This window comes from Helicoverpa armigera, chromosome 8 (genome assembly GCF_030705265.1).
Source record: "Helicoverpa armigera isolate CAAS_96S chromosome 8, ASM3070526v1, whole genome shotgun sequence".
Taxonomy (NCBI): Eukaryota; Metazoa; Arthropoda; class Insecta; order Lepidoptera; family Noctuidae; genus Helicoverpa; species Helicoverpa armigera.
The window spans coordinates 2720589-2742883 of NC_087127.1; the positions used below are offsets into that span (position 1 = coordinate 2720589).

Consider the following 22295-nt stretch of genomic DNA (forward strand, 5'->3'; position numbering starts at 1 on the left):
CTTCCACTTCATTTTTTCCCAAAGAAAAACCTTAAATGACGAACTATTGCTATGAAGCACACATACAATTATAACTAATGTCTTTGCCCCCCTATTTTCAATACCAGCTCTTTCAATAACAGTAAGTAACGAATCGGGTATAAACCTCGTACTATTGTGACTCCGAACAGACGGCCTGGGCCATTAAGTAATCGCTTTTCGCTCAATTGGTCGTAACTGGCGCAAAACGACACGCTCTCACTGTATATTTGCGTTTCACGGATCAAAAAGTAAATATGAGGTAATCTGTAACATCAATTATATGAGAAGGAGGTAACAAGATTGTAATGATACCTTTGTGGTTAGATACGTCATTTCGCAAATTTTTACCTATGTGTTTTTCAGAGGCATTTTTTATATTGTTTTATTTTTTATTGATTGTGGGCTTGAATCTTGTTTTATGAGGCTAATTACTTAATGCAAAATCGAAAATATTATGACTGAAAAGAATTGTGATTAACTCCTTGGAAATTAAAGTTAATTCTTATGGTTGTGACATTTTCGTATTCAAATCTGCAGTCGTATTTTTTTTCTAAATAATAAGGTCAGAAACTTATGAGAAATCATATTGCGTCTGAAAGCATACGCTCTTAATAAAATATTCGGACTAACCCGATCTAGTTACACTGAACATATTCCGCAAAAAGGGTAGAGACTAGATGAAAGAAAAACTGAACTGAAATACGTCACGCGATAGAAAAGGCTTTACGTTTTTCTAGCAAAAAGGTTTTAGTAAACCTAAAAAGTTTTTTGTTTTTTCTCTTTATACTATAGGTAAAGTTAAATGAGGAGAAACAACACCGGTTGTTTTTGTTATCGTAATAACTTATAACGTGAATAAAACCTTCACTAAAAATTCTGTAGCCTCTTAAAGGAGCTGTTCATTTTGATCTCAATATTTTATAGTGTTCCCAAGATATCGGGCAAAGAAATTGTTGCCATATTTATTTCTAGATGAAGCGGGGCCAGCCATGTTATGTTTCAAATAAATGGAAAAAGAAAATTCCTATCTTCTTACTATGTATGCTTTATTAGAGCTGGTAAAATATGCGAACTTCTTACCCGACTGTGATATAAATTGTTACAAGTTTTGTAAGACATTTCATATATATATTTTCATAGTTAAAAAACAAACTAGTTTCTGCTATCGGTTTCACTAGATTCCCTTGAAAATGCTTTTCGTAAATGAATAAAAAATTGCCTATGTCATTCCTCTCATGGCCTTTATCTACCTACAACTGAAACAAAATTGGTGCCTTCAAGCAAACAAACAAACACGTCTACAAACATGCTTTACAGCCTTACAATACAAGTATGTAAAGACAAATCGGCAACGATCCTTTTTTCTAAACGAAAGTGTTGTCCTATGAGTAACACATTGAGCAAAAATAAACAGACTTCATCAGGAAGGACAAAGGAAAACTCTTTGCTTCTGTTTTCTCCACTGCAGTCCTCGTTGCTTTTTATCTGGCTCAACAATGAACGTGTCCCAGTCAATTACGTTTCTAATCATTCAGAAACTAACATGTGAAACTAATAAAAATAAACATTTAATACAAAAGTTAGAGGTAGCCAGAAATAATGATATTTTTTTTACTGACGTGCCCAATTTGCATATCTACCGATCCCTGCTTTCTAGCTATCATGGAGATAGTAACAAGATTTTTGGAAAGACTTTCTTTGAATTTTCTCAACAGTTCTTTACCCGTAACTAGCTTGACGTTTTACGAATTTAACGAAGGATCGTATATAAAAGTTCCTCAATGACTACGAAAAACTCTCAAAAATAAATCCAATCACACTTTCTACACTACTAAGTTAACTACATGTTACTTACCAAACGTAAATATGCAAATTTACCCAACCTCGTGCAGTAAGAAGTCTTCAAACATCTAGACGGAGAAGTACTTACAATACTTAGTGGGTGTGCTAACCGAAGCACAGTATGCCTTTATTTTGTGACAGGCCGTACGTCGTTTGTTTTCGAATGCATTATACGAATTTCAAGTGACTCAAGCGAAATGGAGAGATTGAAAAAGTACTTTTGTGTGAGTTATGGGGGTGTGAGAACAGACTGAATGTTTTTACTGGTAGTTTAAGAAATGCTTAGTTAATTAATGAGGTTTGTTTACAAATGTATATTTATTATTTTTGGAAATTAATAAAAGTTCCCTGCAAAAAATTTTCTGTTGATAAACCATGGAAGAAGGTGCTCGAATCTATCTTTCTTTCCTCCGTGGCTCAAATAGTTTCTGATTGCCATTATGAATTTCAGGATGTGTCGTAAGTGTCTTTTTACGCTGAAGGAAAGTTATACGATCACAGACATAAAAAAGTAATTAACATATTACAATAAGGATGACGATTAGCTCTTTTTGAATGTGCATAATCTTTTTAACTCGCTACGTTCATATTTGAGTAGCAAAGAAGTGGATTTATACATTCAGTTTCAACAAAGAGGATTAACAATACGTTTTATTATTGCTTTTTCCGTTAATTTTGGGCAGGGAAAATCACCAGATATTCGTATTAAGGAATTAGGTTATATCGTGGAAAATACGCATGTTATGTGTATGGAGATGTTATCAGCACAGTTCATTTGTTGTTCACGGACAAAGCTCGTCGGATAAGACATTATGGTACATTATACCGTTTTCGCTAATAGACGTCTTTATGTTATGTTTGTTTGTTCAATAGAGAAATAACAATGTTGCAGAAATGTACTTTAATCGTACAATATGCATGTGGAAAAGTTCAATTTCAAATAGTTTTCTACGTTGATGTTGTTTCTAGCTTAGTTTCTTAATGCTAATAAAAAGTGTAATATCGTAATGTATCTATTATAAAGACTGAGCTTTTATTAAGTGAAAATAAATCTTGTAAAAAGCACAACCCAAACAAACGTAGGTACGCAATTTAAATATGAATAACGATTAGAATTTGTTTCTTGCTACACAAATATTCATCTCTGTTTATTCATAACAGAATTTCGACGCCATATCTCAGCAGCTTATTACGATAATTCTTTGAATTCCTTCATTCCGCGTTATTGGATAATAATCTATGGATTTCTTTATGTGGAAACTTTGAGTCATGGCGTGCCAGAACGTACGAGATTTGGCTTATATTTCTCTTACATTTAGAATGTCGGTTTATTTATATGTAAATATGTAAGTGAAGCAAGATTTGACTTCAGTGTAAACCTTTGTAGATTGTTCCAATATTGTGATAGCAGTAGTTAGCCGAAACATACTCGCCTGTGTTACGTTTTCCAGTTATTTGAAAACAAATATTCCGCGCGGTATATTTCAACTTCGCAAAAGGCTATCCGTGAGGTATCCTATCTAATCAGAACAAACCTATCCGTGGAAGACCGACGGAACACCATTTCAACTCTCAAAATTCTAGACCGATAACGCTTTATCTACAAAATGGTTCCGTTTCACGACTGTTTATTCTATTCTACGGTGATATAAACATTAATGGTAAAAGTAAATTATAAATTATGTATACGACTTTTCCGGAATAGCCTTTGTTGTAATAGCGTCCATTACTCAGATATAACAAGTAACAACATTTAAATAATTACACATTGATATGAATCAACACAATGAATGAGAATTCATAACATTTGTTGAGAACGATTTTCATAATAATGTATGACTTATTGACGTTAAAAGCTGTGGAAATTGTAGTTGGTCACATGAATGTTAGTGCGATGTTATTGGGTTCGATATTCCGTTCGGAAAATTTATAATTGAGATTTCTCTGGGTATTTTTCGGTAGCAGTCGTGTCCTGCTTGATGGCAATTTTTTGTTCGTTTCCCATGAGATGACCGGTGTCATTTGGTCAGCTGAATTTATTTTTTATGGAATTTTGATAAAATGGGAGCTTAAATTAATGAACACGGCATCAAGTTTCAAAATAGAACTGTCAAATAAAAATAAATATCCTATTAAAGCTATTCAAAATTCTAAAAGCAACTAATACTAATTCAGTAATGCCTATTAAACTGAAGGTATTTCTATTATGTCACCTCAAAAATTGTTTAACCAATTAAGTTTGATTGTGCCCATACTTACGTCAACTAAGAATACTTAACAATTAAGATTATCCTGGCTTAACGGTCACCAACCTACGCTGTCCTCGCCCGGCGCACTCACTAAGTCCAGTAAATATTGATAAAACTTTTAACCTGAAATAAATAAATAAAAAAGTTGAAGTTGTCTATGAAATTAACGGTCTGGAAACTTTTTTCTTCCAAGTACTGATTGCCAGTTATAGTTCTATAAGATGTTTTCGTCTCTTTGTTGTTTTCGAATCTAGAAATTGGTGCACAACTCCTTGAAAACCACTACGCTTTTTCCCTTTTCAGAAGTTCAGCTGCCCAATTCTAGTTAGTGCACTCTCACATATTTCCCAAAAGGTATATTTTAGGGAAATTTCATTTTTTATTTTTTGCGTCAACTGGTTTGAATTGTTCTAGTTTATTATTTGGTAGCGTACCGTGCAGTGCTAACTGTAAAAGAATTGTCGTGTGGAAAACTAAATTGTAAATTGAGGCTTAGAAATTAATACGAATTTATATTATCGAGTACCAATAAATTATAATGATTCCCGATGCTAACCTATCTGCCAAAACCGCAGAAAATGCAAGCGTGACGGTAATACGTGTGTACAAAATATATTTATCATCGGCACACGTTCGGCCGCGTTTCCAGCGAAACAATGGCTTAATTACCATATTTGGCAGCCTGCGGTGGATAGCAATATGATTTTGTTAGTAACTCGACTGAAAGCTGCCAATATCTCTCCCATAGAAACAGGTATATAATACGAACATATATTTTTTACTTTAACATTTTTCAATTACTTTACAGGGCATGAAAAGAAGGATTATGTAATAAACGCTTTGGTACTCCATAAATATTTTGTACAAAATTATTTTTCATATTTTTTGATATGGTTGTCGGTTATATCGTCTGTAAAGTTCTTTTAAGTTTTAACACCACATTTTGTTCAAGTTTCTAATTGGCACTTTAAAGTTGACGACGTAAACAAAACATGGTACTGTGTGTCATATTCCTAATGCCGTACACAGACTTTCTCAAACGGCTTATGACAAAAACTTTTTGGTGCAACGACTGGTGAAATTAATAAAAAAGCTAATCCTACTAAATTAGCAAGTAGCAGCCTGTCGACTTAGCATGGAAAGTTTTTCTTACTTCAGCGAATACGGTAACTTGAGTTGTTTGCGAGAAATTAAAATAAATTTTCTGACGATGATTAATAATTGTGTACCTACGTTGATATAATCTGCGATCATTAATTAAAATGCATTAAGGGATTATCAGAATTGTGTATGTTTGATAAGTTTTATTACCGTTAAACCTTATTCAGTTTAAGGTTTTTTTTTACATTATATTACGGATAAGAATTAAATTTTTAGATCCTTACCTTTAAGCTTTACCTTTGAAGGATAAAGTATAATTGAGTAATGGTGACGGAAAACATCTTGAGGAAACTTGGTCTCAAAAAACTGAAACCTTTTAATAAGTTTGGTGATTTTACCTTGTACCTTGTCTACACGAGAAGGGGAACCCTGTGAAACAATAAAAAGGCTGACGATGACGACTTTACACTGTCCAATATATATAAATAATATGTACTTATAAAATTATATTACTTCCAAAAATTGTACATAAAAGCCTATTTATATTGGTTGATACGATTTGGCCACTGTTTGCGGACTAATAAAACTTTTCGGGCCAATCATCGGAAAAGTTAAATTTGATTGGTGCCATTGAGATTTCTTATTGCCAAAATTCTCTCGAAATGTGAAAAGCTGTGTGAAAGAAATAAGAAATAAAATAGCTTATACCAGCCAATATTAGGATTTAGGTACCTACTATATTTCTGTTTTCTAAACTTTTCATACTCTTTTGAAAGATTTTAGTCGTCTTTGTGAATGGAATCACAATTTTCACCGATACACGAAAATCCCCTTTCCCATAGATACTCCGTCAGATTTTACGCTTTTCCCCAAAAAAGAGCGGTTAATCCCGCCGCTGACACTGCAACACAATCAATGCGCTCAATCAATCCGTCCTCACGAGCACTGCGTACTCCTCACTCGTGGCGTCAGACCCACAGTCTAACTAAATGCTACCGTCCTCTATTAGTATTTTAGCAGCTGCACAAACAATCTCCACTAATATTTAATTCAATGCAGGTAGAAGTGTATCCAACTCCAGCAATGTACACAGCTTTGCTTTTGCAACTTTCATAGCACTCTTTACGAGTAGGTAATACTTTTAATACTTTTGAACTTTAATGGCTTTATAAGTAGTTGCAAGTATTCTTTAGGTTAGGTCTTGTGGATATGCTAATGACCGGTTTTTCCCTCTAATTTCACCTTCATGAGGGTTTATTATAATATCTGCTAACAAAGTTGAATAATGACTATCGAAGTGGAAATGTAACAGATATGGTGACCAATCTTCCAAACAAAACGATTCTCACTGATTTATTATTGAGGAATCATTTTTGAAAAATAATATAAAGGCTTCCGCCAATATGTATGTTATCGATTCGATCGTAATCCACAACCCGGACCCGGTGCAGGTCGATTTAAAATGCAAAAAACCGGCCAAGTGCGAGTCGGGCTCGCGCACAAAGGGTTCCGTAGCAGCAAATATAATAAACTTATTATGTCAATTTATACACCTGGTGAATTAAAGGTGTACAATACTGTAGTATATTTTTTGATCTATCTTATAAGGTTCAGCCATCGTTTTCAGTGTAAGCACAATAACTTAACCAAAATTACAGTTAAATCAACCTATCTCAAAAACTATAAGAGATACTTTGATCAAACCAAAAATCGTTGAAAGAGTTAATTAGCATGCATCACCTCTATTTTTTTTAGAATTTTATACCCCGTAGTTATAAAAATAGAGGGGGGGGGACATACTTTTTACGACTTTGAGAGCTGATATCTCAAAAACCGTTCACTTTAAGAAAAATGTTTTTTAGAAAACTTTATATCATTTTAAAAGACCTTTCCATTGATACCCCACACGGGTATGTACATCGAAAAAAAAAATTTCATCCCTCAGTTACATGTATGGGGGGCCCCACCCCCAATTCTTTTTTTTACTATTTAGTGTCATATTTTTGTAGCGGTTCATACAACACATATTCCCATCAAATTTCATCACTGTAGTACTTATAGTTTCCGAGTAAATCGGCTGTGACAGACGGACAGACGGACAGACGGACAGACGGACATGACGAAACTATAAGGGTTCCGTTTTTGCCATTTTGGCTACGGAACCCTAAAAATGCCGATTTTCAATGAATTTGTTATTTACCAGTTCAATTCATAGTTCGGCTATTCAAACACTATCCTTTTACGGCTTGCAAACCGATATTTGCTCGAAAGACCTGAAATGTCGAATGAAAATAACTTGTGCAGCAAACACTTGAAGCAGTGAACCAGGTGCGAGCTGCTCGACTGCGCTCTACAGTCACGTGTGTGTGACTGCGCTCGTTATCAGACCATCTTCACGCCTTTCGACTCACTCGTAATGAGCAACCGTTAAACTCGTGCAATACTCCATTCGAAAGGAAAATTTCTAGATTATTCTTATGGATTACGATATCGACGCTATGAATAACAATGTAGCTATTCGGCCGGGGTAGAAAATTCTTTATTTTTATTAAATTGAGGTTCGACTGTTTTTGTAGTTTCACAGCAGGTGAGGCTTTTCTTTGATATTTTTTTCGCTTTCATTTCGAACGACAATATTACTAAACCAATCTCATTTGATGTCCTTTAAGTAGCTTATTTCGGAATATAACACTGTGTTATGGACTGAAACGTAGCAAATTGAAAAAACATTTTCATTTTGACAGCCCATTCGAGATTCTGACATGAATGAAGCTTCGCTTCAAAACCTTTTAATTGGCATGTGGACAGCTTTGTATAAATAAAAAAGAATTTAGAAATGTGAGCCAAAATGAGTAGAATACAAAATATATAAGCATATTGCCACAAAGCCGCTTACGTTTATCTCTTTGACACTTCAAAACCGTTTTAAAGAAGTCGTTTTGGAACACCTAATAGCTTCTATAATCTCGCTACCGTTTACTAGTTCTAGGCTGCTAAACCAACAATATAAGAGCTGGGTGCTAAAAACACCGGTAAAAAGCACTTAGTAAACTCCATTTGAGACACAATAAGCTGTGATACGCTAGTACGCGGTTAGCGCTTTGTGTAAAATATTTGTAATCTTCATAAACTGCTGTAATGGCGTCGCCGTGGGCCTGACGATTCGGGCCTACCCTTTTATGCGGGGAATACGCTTTCAACTTACGATATGGGACGTTCATTAGCCACTTGGAAATAAAGGGCGGTTAAATTGAATAAGTATGGTTCTTTGGGATTGTTTTGTGTTAGAAAATTGGGTTACATTCTACCTTTATACACCATAGTGCTAACATTTTTACCGATGGTGTGTAACATTACTTACTTCAATGTTTTTTTTCTTTCATAGGCATACTTTTTTTATGGCATACTGTCGTGTTTTTTCCATAACATATCCGAACACTTGACAAACTGCCAATGTGGTATATCCGCAGTATTCAAAGACTATTGATTTATTTAGTAACTGGTGCGATGGAGGCACGTCACCAGTGGACGATCGGAAGCTTCCCGACAACCGCTCATATATCGTCAGTCCGATTTTGATTTGGCTTTCTATCAAGTGTACACTCTACTCTGACATCTTTCAAAGGATTGGGAATACTTGAAAACAAATATTGACTTCGGAATAAAGATTGAACATATTTTTCGTGTAATGGTGATATAAATTCACTTAAAAGATTATTATACTTACATTAATTTGCATGCTTTCAGAAAGGTTGTATCTATTCCATTAAAGAAAGAATGTTTGGAATCTGTTCAAGGTTTCTTTATAGATATTTTCCTCATGTTTTTCTCCGATTTTTCCTTTAGAAACGGACCTTAACTTTGTATTTTTTTTAAGTAGACGCTAAAACCTCATGATGATAACAATAAATTCATTAGGTTGGTGCTTATTTTCTCCCTCTTCATCTTCATATTATCTGTGATGTGTTACACTCGGTTGCAATTCACCATCAGCTGTTTAGTGCAAATCAGTGTAATCGAGTGTGTCAGGATCGACATATACCAGCTGTACGGAAGTGTAGGCTTTAGATCACAATTGGCGCATAATTAGTGACATGCTGACGTCATTAGTGCCAGCTTATCTATGAGGACTGAATGCTGACTTAGGAATTACCACTTAACTACAATTAAGGTGCAAGTACGGAGTTCATGTACCGAGTCTAATAAGTAGATGTAATCTAATGTAAGGTACAAGCGTGCCAAAAAGTAAGGCATACTGGCTCTTATTGTTAACATCGTCTCGGTTATAAGGAAGAACGTTGTGTAAATCTAAATTCGATGAAAAAATGAAACAAATGACGGTTGAATGTTTCGAATCTGTGCGTAATGAAACAAATGACTTTATATTTCTAAGTTGGCGTTCTAATACCTATGTACCTACCTATTAATGATTAAGCACTCGAAAATTTTTGCTTGGTACTCAAAAACTTAAACTCAAATTTATATAGGTAACATACATGTTAGGTACGTGAAAATCTGACGTTCTCCAAACCTATGGTATTCAAGTATGAATTTCAGCTAAAGCCACTTATTCGTACTTTTTCTCGTAAAAGGCGGAAGGCGTTTCAATTCATTAGGTACTCCATCTCGAGTACTCTGTACTCAATACGTTACCCTCTCGAGTAATATCCAGAACCTAAATAATAACGAAAAGTAATAATTTAATGCGTCACAAAGATCGAGAGAGATATTACGGCATTTCTTTTGCTATTTTATATTAATTAAAATGTCCGACACGAAGGTATTTGGTAGCAAACCATACATTTTTAACCGACTTCTCAAAATAGTCGAGGTTCTCAATAAGTGGGAATCTTTTATTTTTAACACAGATTTTTCTTGAGCGGTATTTGCGAAATGGGTGTTTATTATTGTTTGGTGAACATCTCGTGTAGTTCAGAAGCTGTCTGACGTTTGATCGAGTATACCGACGGCTCGTTACGTGTCCCGGTTGACTGTCGGTCGGCAATGTCCGGTATATAGGCCGGATTCTACAAACTGCTGGAACGTGGAGATACTGTTGCCCCTTTGTTACCGTGTTCATCATTACGGAATGATGTTGTGTAGCTGAAGACCTAGCTCGTTTGTGTGGCTGTTTCAGTCATTTCAATGATTTGCTCCAGCAGATTTGAACGTAAGAGTACCTATACCTTAGAAAATGGATCAAATATTTGCCGTGTTAAAATTTGATTGGTGATACTTATGGGTATAATATGTAAACTATCCAATATTTATCGTACGTTAGTGCACATTACCTAGGCAGTGACATAAAAAACTAATATCATATCATATCACAAACACACTTCCATAATGACCCTAAGTTTCAATACAGCACATAAAGATACTGGCCATCTCTCTAAATCTCTTGTTCCCCTCATACAACTGCCATAAAAGGCACCCTATCATTTTACACGCTATTCAAACTCCGAATTTTATGTGACGAAATATGATCGTAGAATACGCACTTAAGTTCAGTCAACCGTTTGACATGGCAGCCTAGAGCCTGCAATGCGAATCTGGTCGAAAAAAAAATAGAATGACGTACGATTTTGAGTTGAGCCGTTTGAGCACAACACAGGGACTTCTGTCAATCAATCAATCAAGTCTAGCTGGCCCCTAGCTCTGAGTCGCACAAATATATTTGCCTACCTTTGCCAAATGTTTTTTTTTCTTTTGCAGATGCCGTACAGAGGTTTATCGAGATGCCAACGTATACTGAAGTGAATCCGGGAGAAGATGCCTTGCTCAAATGTAGGATATCTGACAAGAAGGGCGTTTGTTCGTGGCAGAAAGATAATAAGGTAAGTGCTTATGAAATTACAGACTTTTCAGATGTCAGTTTTTTTGGGAAGGAGGTTTTAGTTGACACAAAACATGTTATCAAGTATTACATAAAGTGTTGAAAAATGTATGTTCTACAGACTGAAAAATAATGAGAAACATTATACCTAGCTATAATCGATAACTGTGTTCTTATTAGAGTCACATTGAGGTTTAATCTAATCCTTAGAATAATTAGGTACGAGAAGTTTTTTATAATGCGAACCGGATTAATTAAGAACGCTAAGAGAAATAAAGAACAAATAACTACGTAACACACTCGTACATTTGAATGAACACGTTATGAAAAGGAATTTCCTTGGTAATGCAACATTATTTAAATTACGAGAAACATAATGTTACTAACAAAGGAAACTAAACGGAATATATTATTATATTTTAGTAGATGAAGACAAGCCTGTGATTCCTTAATCCCAGACACAGTTACTCCGTAGTAAGTCTACCTACAAGTAGATTTATATTGCGTTAAGCTCCTTGCAATATAAAGCGCCGCAAGCAACCAGCCAGGCCTTGTTCCCAATATACAATTCCCGGGATATTCTCATAAAACCTCTTTACTTTAAAAAAACCGTATGTAACCGTTTAAATGAAAATTATTTTTAAGAGTTCAAAATGGCGTAATGCAGTGCCCGCTTGCAACGTCAATGTACGAATAATTGCCACAACTCTTACAAAAATAACGCTTTAATATTAATATGCTCGAATTCATTACGCTCCCCGAATGTTAGGAGAGCAAATAATACGTACTTCGCTATTTTGTTAGTAATATAATATTATTCAGAAACAAAGGAAAGTATATTTAGCAGAGCGATTTCGGTAAGCATTTATTTTCACCTGTTAAGCTCAAACATAATCCATAACGTTGGCAACACCTGTTATGTCAAGGAATATGGATAGATCCCCGCTGGATACATCGTAACCACAGATTATACAACCCACACTTACACGCCCTTTTATTGGACTTCACGTGATTCTAAATCACGAAACATTTGCCCAAATATACGGCCGACATAAATCAGTGGGATTCGGATCAATTCGGCCTCCAACGAATTTCCATGTACGTCTAAAAAATGAAAACTGAGCGTATCGGTCGCTTTGTCAATTTGTAACTCGAAGAAAGTTGGAAAGAGTCAACCATGATGGATGTGTTATGGAGTTCGTAAGCAAGTGTTCGCAAACTGCCATTATTTATGTACAATTGAGTTTTTTAGGCTGGCGACACGCCTCGCCATTTTAGTTGCGGTTCGTAATTCAAAAGTGACTTTATGTTGGGACCTCGTTGGGATCCAAATCTACTGAAGTGAATGTATTCAGGGTTATTTACGAGTTATTCTTGATTTGCTAATTAGGCGAAGTGTCTGATAAAATATCGATCGGAATTACTGATTAAGATGAGATGAGTTACTGACACACAAAAAACTGGCTGCCAAATCAATTCCAATTATAATTTTTTGACAATCAAAGTCTTTAAAAGATACTATAATAGTATCTTAACTATATAAGTAGTCCGATAACTTTAATTTTACGCTTGAATGTAATGAGACTATAAACTCGACATCCAAGCAATATGATGCAGTTAACATAATTTATGGACGCAATGCATCATGTTCCTTTTTAAAAATGCTAGTCTTGCTAAGAATTTTAAGGTAAATAAAGATATTTTTCGAACGAAAATATAGAAGCAGGCTACTTAAACGAAAGCATTTAATAACTAAACTTTTGAAGTAACTTCTATATATCGAATCGGGTCAGTAGCCGGGACTTAAATTGCTAAGTTTGCCACTTGCCTAAGCTTGGCACGTTGCTCCCGAATCTACAGCTTTCAAGTGTGATACGTCTCGTATAAAATCTGGTTAGAGCTGCTTTACTATCCTCTTGGAATATAATGAATTTCTTATGCCGTGAAGGATGGCTTCCTCATGGAAAGTTCTGAGATTCATTCTCCATATTTCCGAGGAAGTTTTGATTATGATTGTTTAGTGATGAAGTTTATGGAAAAGGTTGGAGGCAGCGTGTTAGCTGACTGTCTGATTAGGTAGCTACGGAACATTCTTCTTTTTCTTTTAGATTTTTCTTACTAGTAATTGGATGTCTGGATTTGTGCCCACTAGACGGAAATTGGTGTGCTTTCTATTGCATCCTTTCCAATCCTTTAGAAAGCTATGAGTTATTCATATGCTTATTAGTTACTAGTTTACCCAAGGGGGTATAATTTTCATAATCCGTATTAGGGACAGAATTTCCCATCATCGTGTTAGCTATCCATATAACATAACATTATGGCTGTACGTATGATTGCAAGATTTACTATTTCGACTAAAGGAGAGTGAGGACAATGCGAGCCGACCTCCTTTGTCTAAACGGTCTGAGGGTACATTACTTACATTAACCAGAATAGTTACCTATTCGTGTTCATTGTCTAAACAAAACACTATCTCATGATAAAATAACTGCGCTCATACCAACAACGTGGAGACTAAATCGTTTTGTTAATGACTTTGTCACTTTTTTTCTGAGAACTCCTAGTATTTTGTATGCATTGACCTCATTAGTATTGTAGTACAATTACAAAGGCTTTTATTCGTCACTATTGCGGTTTATTCCGTATTACCTGATTGAGTCATGCTCGTCACTAGTTTGTATGTATGCCTTTCGTCTCCGGAATGTGTGGTCTGTACCTACGTGCTGGGTAAGACGTGCATGGAAGTGCTGTAAGTGGCCCACTATGGGACAGATAGAGGACATAATAGGGACGGAATTGAACAAGGGCTTATTTGCCATGTTGTTTAGGATATTAAAAGAAATTGGACACATTTTGGTTAGCTTGTTTTGGCACAAAATCTTCAGGGTTTATTCTAAGAAAAGTAAAATTTAAGTAACTAAACAAGGTAGTTTTTGCCTACAAATTGGTATTCCCGACTCTATGTTTACATATTGCCCTATATTTCTTGCCTAGTGCCCATAAAATGGCAGGATATACAAAACACTAGTCCCCAAGAAGAGACTTAGCTAAAAGCTTCAGGAGTTGTAAAAACTACACGTAAAAACACAATTTTATTTGTCAGATTTTATATGTTTTTCTTTACGGCAGACTTGGCTTAAACGGCGTCTGTTCTCTTACACGTGAATGTCACTTGTTTTATGATTTGTTTGAGTAACAATAGAAGTTGGGGCTGTGAAGTACGTAGGTACTCGACTTACTGTCATTCGTAATTGCTGATATGTGAATCAGGGCGGATCGGGTAACGTTCTGTACTGAGAAATTAAGTTTTGTGTCTGCATATTCGATGCATTTATATTGCCTTTGGCGAGCTTTTAAAACCATTTCTGTAATCTCCAAGATGTCTTTTTAGACCGTCATCATTGATATGCAAACCGAAAAAAAACTTAAATATCATTTACGTTAAAATTGCTTATACTTTATAATTTTTAATAAAATTTCAAAACTCGCGAATCCAACAAAAAAAAAACTTATGAAAGAAGCACAATAAAGTACTGCACGAACAAATGAAGTTCTAGAAATGGCGAGTTCCTCCAAACGCCTTAATGCGGCGAGCAATCCTTGCACAGCGATAAACAAAACTCGCCAGGAATACAGATAAAACTAAACGTTAACATTAACCAGTGTTTATCAGGCGGGTTAACGTAAACCGCGCTGTTTAGTATGAGCAATCGTTGCCGCGCGAGATCGGAATCTTAACGAACCTTAGTCACGATTGTTTTTAAACTTTAACCGTAGTTAAGCGGATTATGAGGCCCCATCCTGCCATGCTCGTATGTTTTAAGGGTAATTTATTTATGGCTGTTATTAGCCATTCATGATGTGCGATAATTATGTAAATATTGGGACCAGTCATGCGTGTCACTGGCCGCCGCGCTTAAAGTTTATTTTTTGAATTGTGCCGCTAAATTGTTTTCAGCAATGAATAAATAATGCTGTGAATATTTACTCAAATGGACGCTAATGCTGAACAGTAAATGTTCAACGTACATAACGCTGTAATATTTAATGGGACAACTCTATCTCTTAGCTACAACAAAAAATGTCGGCCATTGTGTCCCAACTTAAATTTTTAAGGGCATGCATTAGTAATTATGGTAATAATCTCCTTGTTTGGGACTCGTTTGTTCAACCTCTTGTCTATGCCCAGGTTTTTTAACCGCAGCCCTCCCATGAATATCATTACCATTTAGATTTAAAATGGAGTTTATCTTAATTGTATGATGTTTATCCTGTGAGCCACTATTAGTATTAAGATTTTATGAACACCTTTCGTGTTTTGAATGAAAATTGAATTTCTTATAGCTGTAGATGTTTTTTTAACGGGAATTGATGAAAGAGATAAATTGACTGACGACAGTCAAAGAGAAAATTCCTTTTTTGACAATGTCTAGAAACCAGAGAAATACTTAGTACAACCAAGTGGTTTCCAATGTTTTATACAACACCGAACAAAGACAATTTCCGAGTATTACTATCATAAAATGTGGAAATAGAAAACCTACTAGTTCCATTTTTCCAACGACAAAGAACTAAAGCGTCCTGACTTGTATTTCATAGCTGGAGGTTTCATCTCTACGAGTCGTGTTGCTGTACTATATTAATTCGAGGCGAACCAATAACGGCCAGCTCTAACCGAATTTATTTCCGTGCCTTTTCGGATTCATAACAGAACTAAATTAAAAAGTTACAAAACTGTTTTTGGATACAATTGCGGGGTTCGGTTTCGTGTTCCACATATTTGTTACGAGTATAGCTTTTGTACAATACAATAGGAGTTGAGTGTGTACGGTACGCGGTACAATGTGAGACGTTTTCTTTGAAGTTTGCCTGCTCTAGCACTTGCATTCAAACAAAATTGTCTATTTTCCGTACAAAAGATGCACGGAATCACTTCATGAAATCATATTTATTTTTCTCATAAATGCCGGATTTTTCTCCTCTTCGCAGAAGCTATATTTCATAAGGTTATTTGTAGAAACAAAACCTTTTTGGAGGCTTCGGAGAATTTTACTTTTTACGTTTTATTCAATTTGGATTTCAGGAAATTGACCAGACATTTTTATTAAAGTAAAAGATTAAAGCGTTTCCAGGTGCTTGAAATCTGTGAATATTAAACAACAAAATTAAAAATAGTGCGTGGTCATGAGTCCACATTTTTTTAGACAATAATAAGCCTAATTCCTATAACAAGGATAATGCTGCAGGCGGCTTATTACCCAAATTGTCCTCACCCTCAGGAGTCTAATCTTCACACCTCACCATTTGACACGTAATCACATACATACATTATTAGTTATTTCTATCAGTACAATGGGAGACAAAGGCCTGATGTACAGTCATTAGCAGGCCTCTCACGAGTCGGCGCTCCGTGATTCATGGGTCCTGGGAACGCTGGGGACTTGGCAGAGAGCCTACTGGCCCCGGGCACCACGACCGAACCTTAGAGTATGATTAGAAATAGCCCGCTTGTAGATATCATCACTATAATGATAAATATCATCGTTCAAAGTTACAAGAAGAAAAAGAAAATAAAAAGGACACCTATTTTTTTTATTATTATCTGTGTTTACTTAAACGCCTATTTACTGGTCCATCAGATATTTAAATATTACTTTACTGTAAATTACGTTGTTTTACCAAGCCTTCTACGAAATCTATATGCTACTTCAAAAGCGAAGAAGAGAATTCTAGGAAAAAATCTGCTTAAGTATTTAAAGTTAAAACGAGTATGATGAGTTACTAGAGTGGTTTAACTTTTGTTCTAGATTTGTTTTAACCTGTAGTTGAATTTCTTCCGACATTACCCTTTCGTGTTACAAATAGCTTGTTAAATCAATACGCTCAGGAGCAATGTAATGTGGAAATCATAGATACATGTCACACGGGTTATACCGATTGAATAGTAAATTACTGAGATAAACGGGCTTCGTACGTATCAATCGTGTTTTCAAAGAAATCGTTTGTTGGATTTTTAATCAGACCTCCTTTGAGGGATGGTAGTTCAACCGTTTTACTTTATTAAAGGGTACTTGAAGGGGTTTAAGTCTGTTTGTCGAGGTATTCTTAGGATTGCCGGGAACAGAATTTATTATGAGGTGAATGGCCTTACGGTACGGCTATTTGTTATTGAATGCATTAAATAGTCATTTGAAATTAAATTTTCAGTAATTAATGATTGTTTACCGTGGAAATAATTTAATATTGAATTGAATAAAAAAATAAGCTTTAATTATGTAATTTTTCATAGCTTGTTTTATTAAAATAAACAACAGTTACAATACCAGGAAGGAAACTCGATTTTTATTAATAAATCACGCACTTTTTCGTACATTTGCCGTTCCGCCCACCGCAAATTCCGTCATATTATGTATTATGCGAAACTTATAAAATTATAGGTCCTGCGAGCCTATTTAATGCTTCACCTTAATGTTGTTTTCATGTCGTGACTTTCTTTTGTCATAGCCCACGACTGTTTACAAATTATACCAGATTATAGCGTTCCCTTAGATCGTTGCTATAGCTAAGCTTAACATTAATAGGAGGTTAATTTTACATTTTACATTCGGCCAGTATTTCGCACCTGCATACGGGTTATTGGCATAGAGGAATGTTTGTCGCTGGTCCAAAAATAGCGGGTTATGTGACGTCATTATGGCATATAGTACCGAGTAGGGCAAACAGCCGTGAGTGTGGTACATGCACGTAGTAGTCACGCCTGACGGTCACGCCGCACAGAGCATTGTTTCCAGCCTATGTGGGCTGGTGCAAGAACAGTAATACAGCGGTTTTGACTGTTTAAAAAGTATTTATGTGCTGCGGTTTAAAGATTCAAGTATCAATCACTCACACTTGAATTTATTACCTCAATAAATATTTCAACATTAAATGTTCTTATTCTAACAGAGATTTAAATGCTTTTACACAGTTCTGTATCTGCAAAGAGGTGTTTCTCATAAGTTTGCAAATACTCATGTGGTAAGAGCAAACGATTCACCCGGTGAATATGAATTCACGTGATAATAATTAAGATTTTCATATTTCTCGACGTCCCAGCTGCTCAAAGTCACTGTGACTAGATGGAGTACGATTTTAATTATATGCTTCGGTATATTTCATCCGTATTTCGAATAAGGAGCTCCGTACAAGTTCCTATTTGCTTTGCTTTCTTTTCAGATTAAGTCTCGGTCCTTGGAATAGTAAATTTCTAAATGCGATGGAAGAAAATCAAAGCATCTAATGATTTGAATTTATTAATAAAAACTTTTTGCAACTAATAATTACAAAAAAAAACATTTGAAACTTGAAACTCTTTTGTAACATGACAGTTGAAAAAAGAAACAAAAAATTCGAATGGAATTTGAATTTAGAATCGTATAAATGAAACAATTGGGGCTCGTGTGTTGAATAAGATTTTGCAGAAAAAAATATTTATGTTCATAATTTATAATCAGTGCAGTGAGTGATTATAATTCCACGTATAATTCATATTTTAACAATTATTTAAGTTACTTGCAAAGAAAAATCTAGCAGTGGTGCTGGTAAGTGTATTTAAAATTTAACCTAACATTTTAATGTTCTCCAAGCAGTTAAAAATGCAATTATTCTACTAGCTTACTTAAAACCCTTTGAAGACTCCATAATGGACTCCCAATTACTTACCGATATTACAAGCATTCCACTAAATTACTACTAAACCACAAATCGCAGTCCAATAAATTATTCTGTATACTAAAGTCCATAATAACTTATTTAAACGTACCCAACTAATAATTTATTGACGATTACCGCATAACCATGAAACGTTTTGTCGATAGTTCTTTTTTATGATGAAAAAGAGCAAAAACATTGACCTCAAGTTTACTGCTACTGACGTTTATGCAAAGAGTAATCTATTATTATGACTATATTTGTAAATCTTTTTGTTTCATTAACTATTGAGGACGTAAATAAATAGCCTTTCCTACCAGTGTTTTACAAAGAGCGACTGTCTATCTGACTTCCTTATAAGAAGATATACTTATAAAAGTGACATCGGTACTTTCCTGACTTGGAATTGAATCAACAGTTACCTCTCAATGTCGGTTCTTTACCCACTAGGCCACCACGACTATACCTCTATGTATTTCGTAGACGAGTTCATATAAAATGTCATATTTTATGCCTACTTTAAATAATTATTCTTCTTTGTTGTGGCATACAAGCCTAGACCACAACTAGGCACAATTTACAGTAACGGTATACTTTAAAACTAGGTACGAATATGAAGTCATAATTTACAATAATTCCCCTCGTGCCGTACTCGTAAAACTGCGAACATGAAATAAGTACTATTTTTGAGTCATGCTTAAACGTGAACATAATATTTTAATGTTGATTGAAAGTATAGCAATTTTCCAAATGTAGTTACTTAAGTTTTTTTCTCTCACAAAAAGATACTATAAAATGAACAAAATGCCCTCTAAGAGCTAAAAACTAAGTCCGTTAAGAGTATCGCAGTCGCCTGTACAGTGGACAGGTCATTTGTATTGCTATCGTCCGCCGCAGTTCATGTTTCACGTCAAACCAGAAAGCGTTTTCACCAGCATGCGGCTGACATTTCGGGCCTCACACTGACGCTGCATCCGGCACTGACGCTGCTAAAACACCACTTTTTAGTTTTCACCACTTTTTACCTTTTGACACGGCTCACAATTTTATAGTGATTACATTTTTGCACGAGCCTATTTTTTTCGGCGAACCTACACGTGTGTTTTTTATATTTACTGACATGTTAAAACATAAGTTTTGTTTGTATTTTGTTTGTCCGGTTTAACTTTTGTTTTTGGACGGATTAGACCGTGTTTCGGTTTAGTTATGACTTTATTAGTTTTTCGTGGGAAGGGCTGCCGGTAGCGGATTATGGAAGCTGTTATGAGTTTTGGGCTTGTAAGTTATTCATTGGTTCGTGATTGTGTTGATAAATAATTAAATGAGATAATATTTAGGGACACGACATGTTTTTTATTTGGTCCTATTTTTTAAACTCTGTTCCATTACATAATGCAAATGATGTAATAACCTTTATCAGGTTGCCATTTTTATTACAGACTTTACGTAGAAGTGCTCTGTAAGTGCATAAATTGAACCTAAGTTTAACTTGCATATATTTTTAACCTTACCCATAACCCATAACTTACTATTATTACAACTACTATTTTAAGTTAGCAAGCTTAGATGTAATATTCAACGCAGAGTCTAAAATGCTAACATTTTAGAATTACTGCTTTGTTCGCCTACAATTTGAATGAAATTTTAACGTATAAAAGTAATTTACCCACGAATTATCCTGTTCCGCATAACATTTCGCAAAAATGTTTTAAGAACTTATTCATTATAACCGCTCATAAAATACCAGAACCAATATTGCTTTACACAGAATTCGTATTGTCCAAATCCGAACAAAAGGCTCCACAAATGCTTAAAAGACTTTACGGGCCCAAACACATGGCTGACAGACCGACATATTTTGTGACGTCAATAGTTTTGCCAATATGCTGTGACAAAGCCCTTTAGTTTATCTTAATCTTTTAGGGACGGCATCCGTCACGCCAATTAGAGGGACAATAGGCCATTATTGCGCAGTCACCACGATCCTATATAATACTGGGCCATTAGTCATCTAGATCTGATAAGGAACCATCCATTGCTGAGCTGACTCATCCGTCTTTTTGCATGCTCTTGAGAATCGGGCAGTGGATACAAAAGAATGTATCGATGATAGATTAATCGATAAGAGAATGCGAAGTCAGATATAGATCGGTTTGCTTGATTAGAGTTGAAATGTGTCTGAGCTGGTCAATGTTAATGTGAATTAATATTTGAATTCCCTTTAGGCTTTTCCTGCTTGTTCTTGAGCATGACTGTCAAATTATGAGCCTAGTAAATTGGATGGACTAATGTCTCGGTGGGATGACGCCGATATAGCGAGTCATTTTGGTTTAATAGCATGTCGAACATTTAATGCTTATGGGCGGCCCTTTTTTGTATCATTTTCACTATCTTCTATTTTGAATTACTGACATAATTTTGATCCATATTGTACTCAGCTTTACCTATTGGAATTAGGATTTATGATACCACGTCAATTACCGGTAGCTGCCATTAGTTTTAAAAGCCGACATAGGAAGCAATATCAATTTGTTTTGGACATTGAAACAAGACTTTTTTGTATTATTTGTACAAAAAAATTACTATTCGTTCTGTTCAATATGTATGGGTTTCACACGCAACGGTTCAGATGCAGGCAATTGTGAAAGCCTAGTACCTATTTTTTTCAGCAATTTGGGAACATTGCAGGGGAATCTTTTCAAATATTTAACCATTACCGAGTCGCAGGTGCGTGTGATTCACGCACATCATTACGTGGACGCACAGAACGGAATATCCTGCATATATCACCACAAACTGTAGACGTGCTACGTTCTGTTGGTTTATTGCCAATATTACATCCTTGCGCTAGTTTTTTTCCTACTCATTTCGAAACTCCTTAGCAAAAGAAAACATTCTTTGCTATCTGGCTGCGGGATGTGCGAGATGGCAAAGGGAAGTGGGTCACTGCACACATGTGCACTAGTGCAGCTACCTCCATATTTCATGTGTTTACTATTTTAAATTAAAACTAAGTACTTGATACAGCAAGTCGTTATTTCAAGCGACATACAAAGCCCGCGGCTCGGTACATACTCGGTTATTCGCTTAAGTGCATCGCGCTGAAATACAGGACATGTTTTATACCTATATGCAGTAGGTGTTCCCACGGGCTCGCCCGCAGTAAATATGTTTTACGATACATAAAATATCTTGATTAAATATCGCTGAAATGCATGTTCGGTCGGGAATTAAAAATCTTATACAGAAATTGTATTTAACGTGCGACAAATTATAATTAATTGACATTTATAGAGAATTTCATGTTCTTCCTTTAATACAAAATAAACATTGAATATTAATTATGAACCTCGACGTATTATCTGACTGAGATGAAATCAATAGGAATGCAGAGGTCAGAGGGTACTTCTTCCCCATAGAATACAAAACTTTCTGTAGCATCCGCAAATGAATGAGCAACTCCTCATGTCGTGAGGGCCATTCACAATCAATAGCCACCTTTGTAAGCAGCCCCTCTTACACAAAGGGATGTAGGTACCAAAGCAAAATAAACG

At 35.4% G+C, this 22295-nt stretch overlaps 1 protein-coding gene across 1 annotated transcript in view; it reads left to right on the top strand.

The window, feature by feature from the left end:
• LOC110383715 (uncharacterized protein) overlaps positions 1-22295 on the top strand; it is an 83270-nt gene that overhangs the window by 23308 nt on the left and 37667 nt on the right. Inside the window, exon 2 of the mRNA XM_049838292.2 lies at positions 10929-11050. Within this exon, the coding sequence (XP_049694249.1) occupies positions 10929-11050 (122 nt within the window). The remainder of the gene's footprint in view (positions 1-10928; positions 11051-22295) is intronic.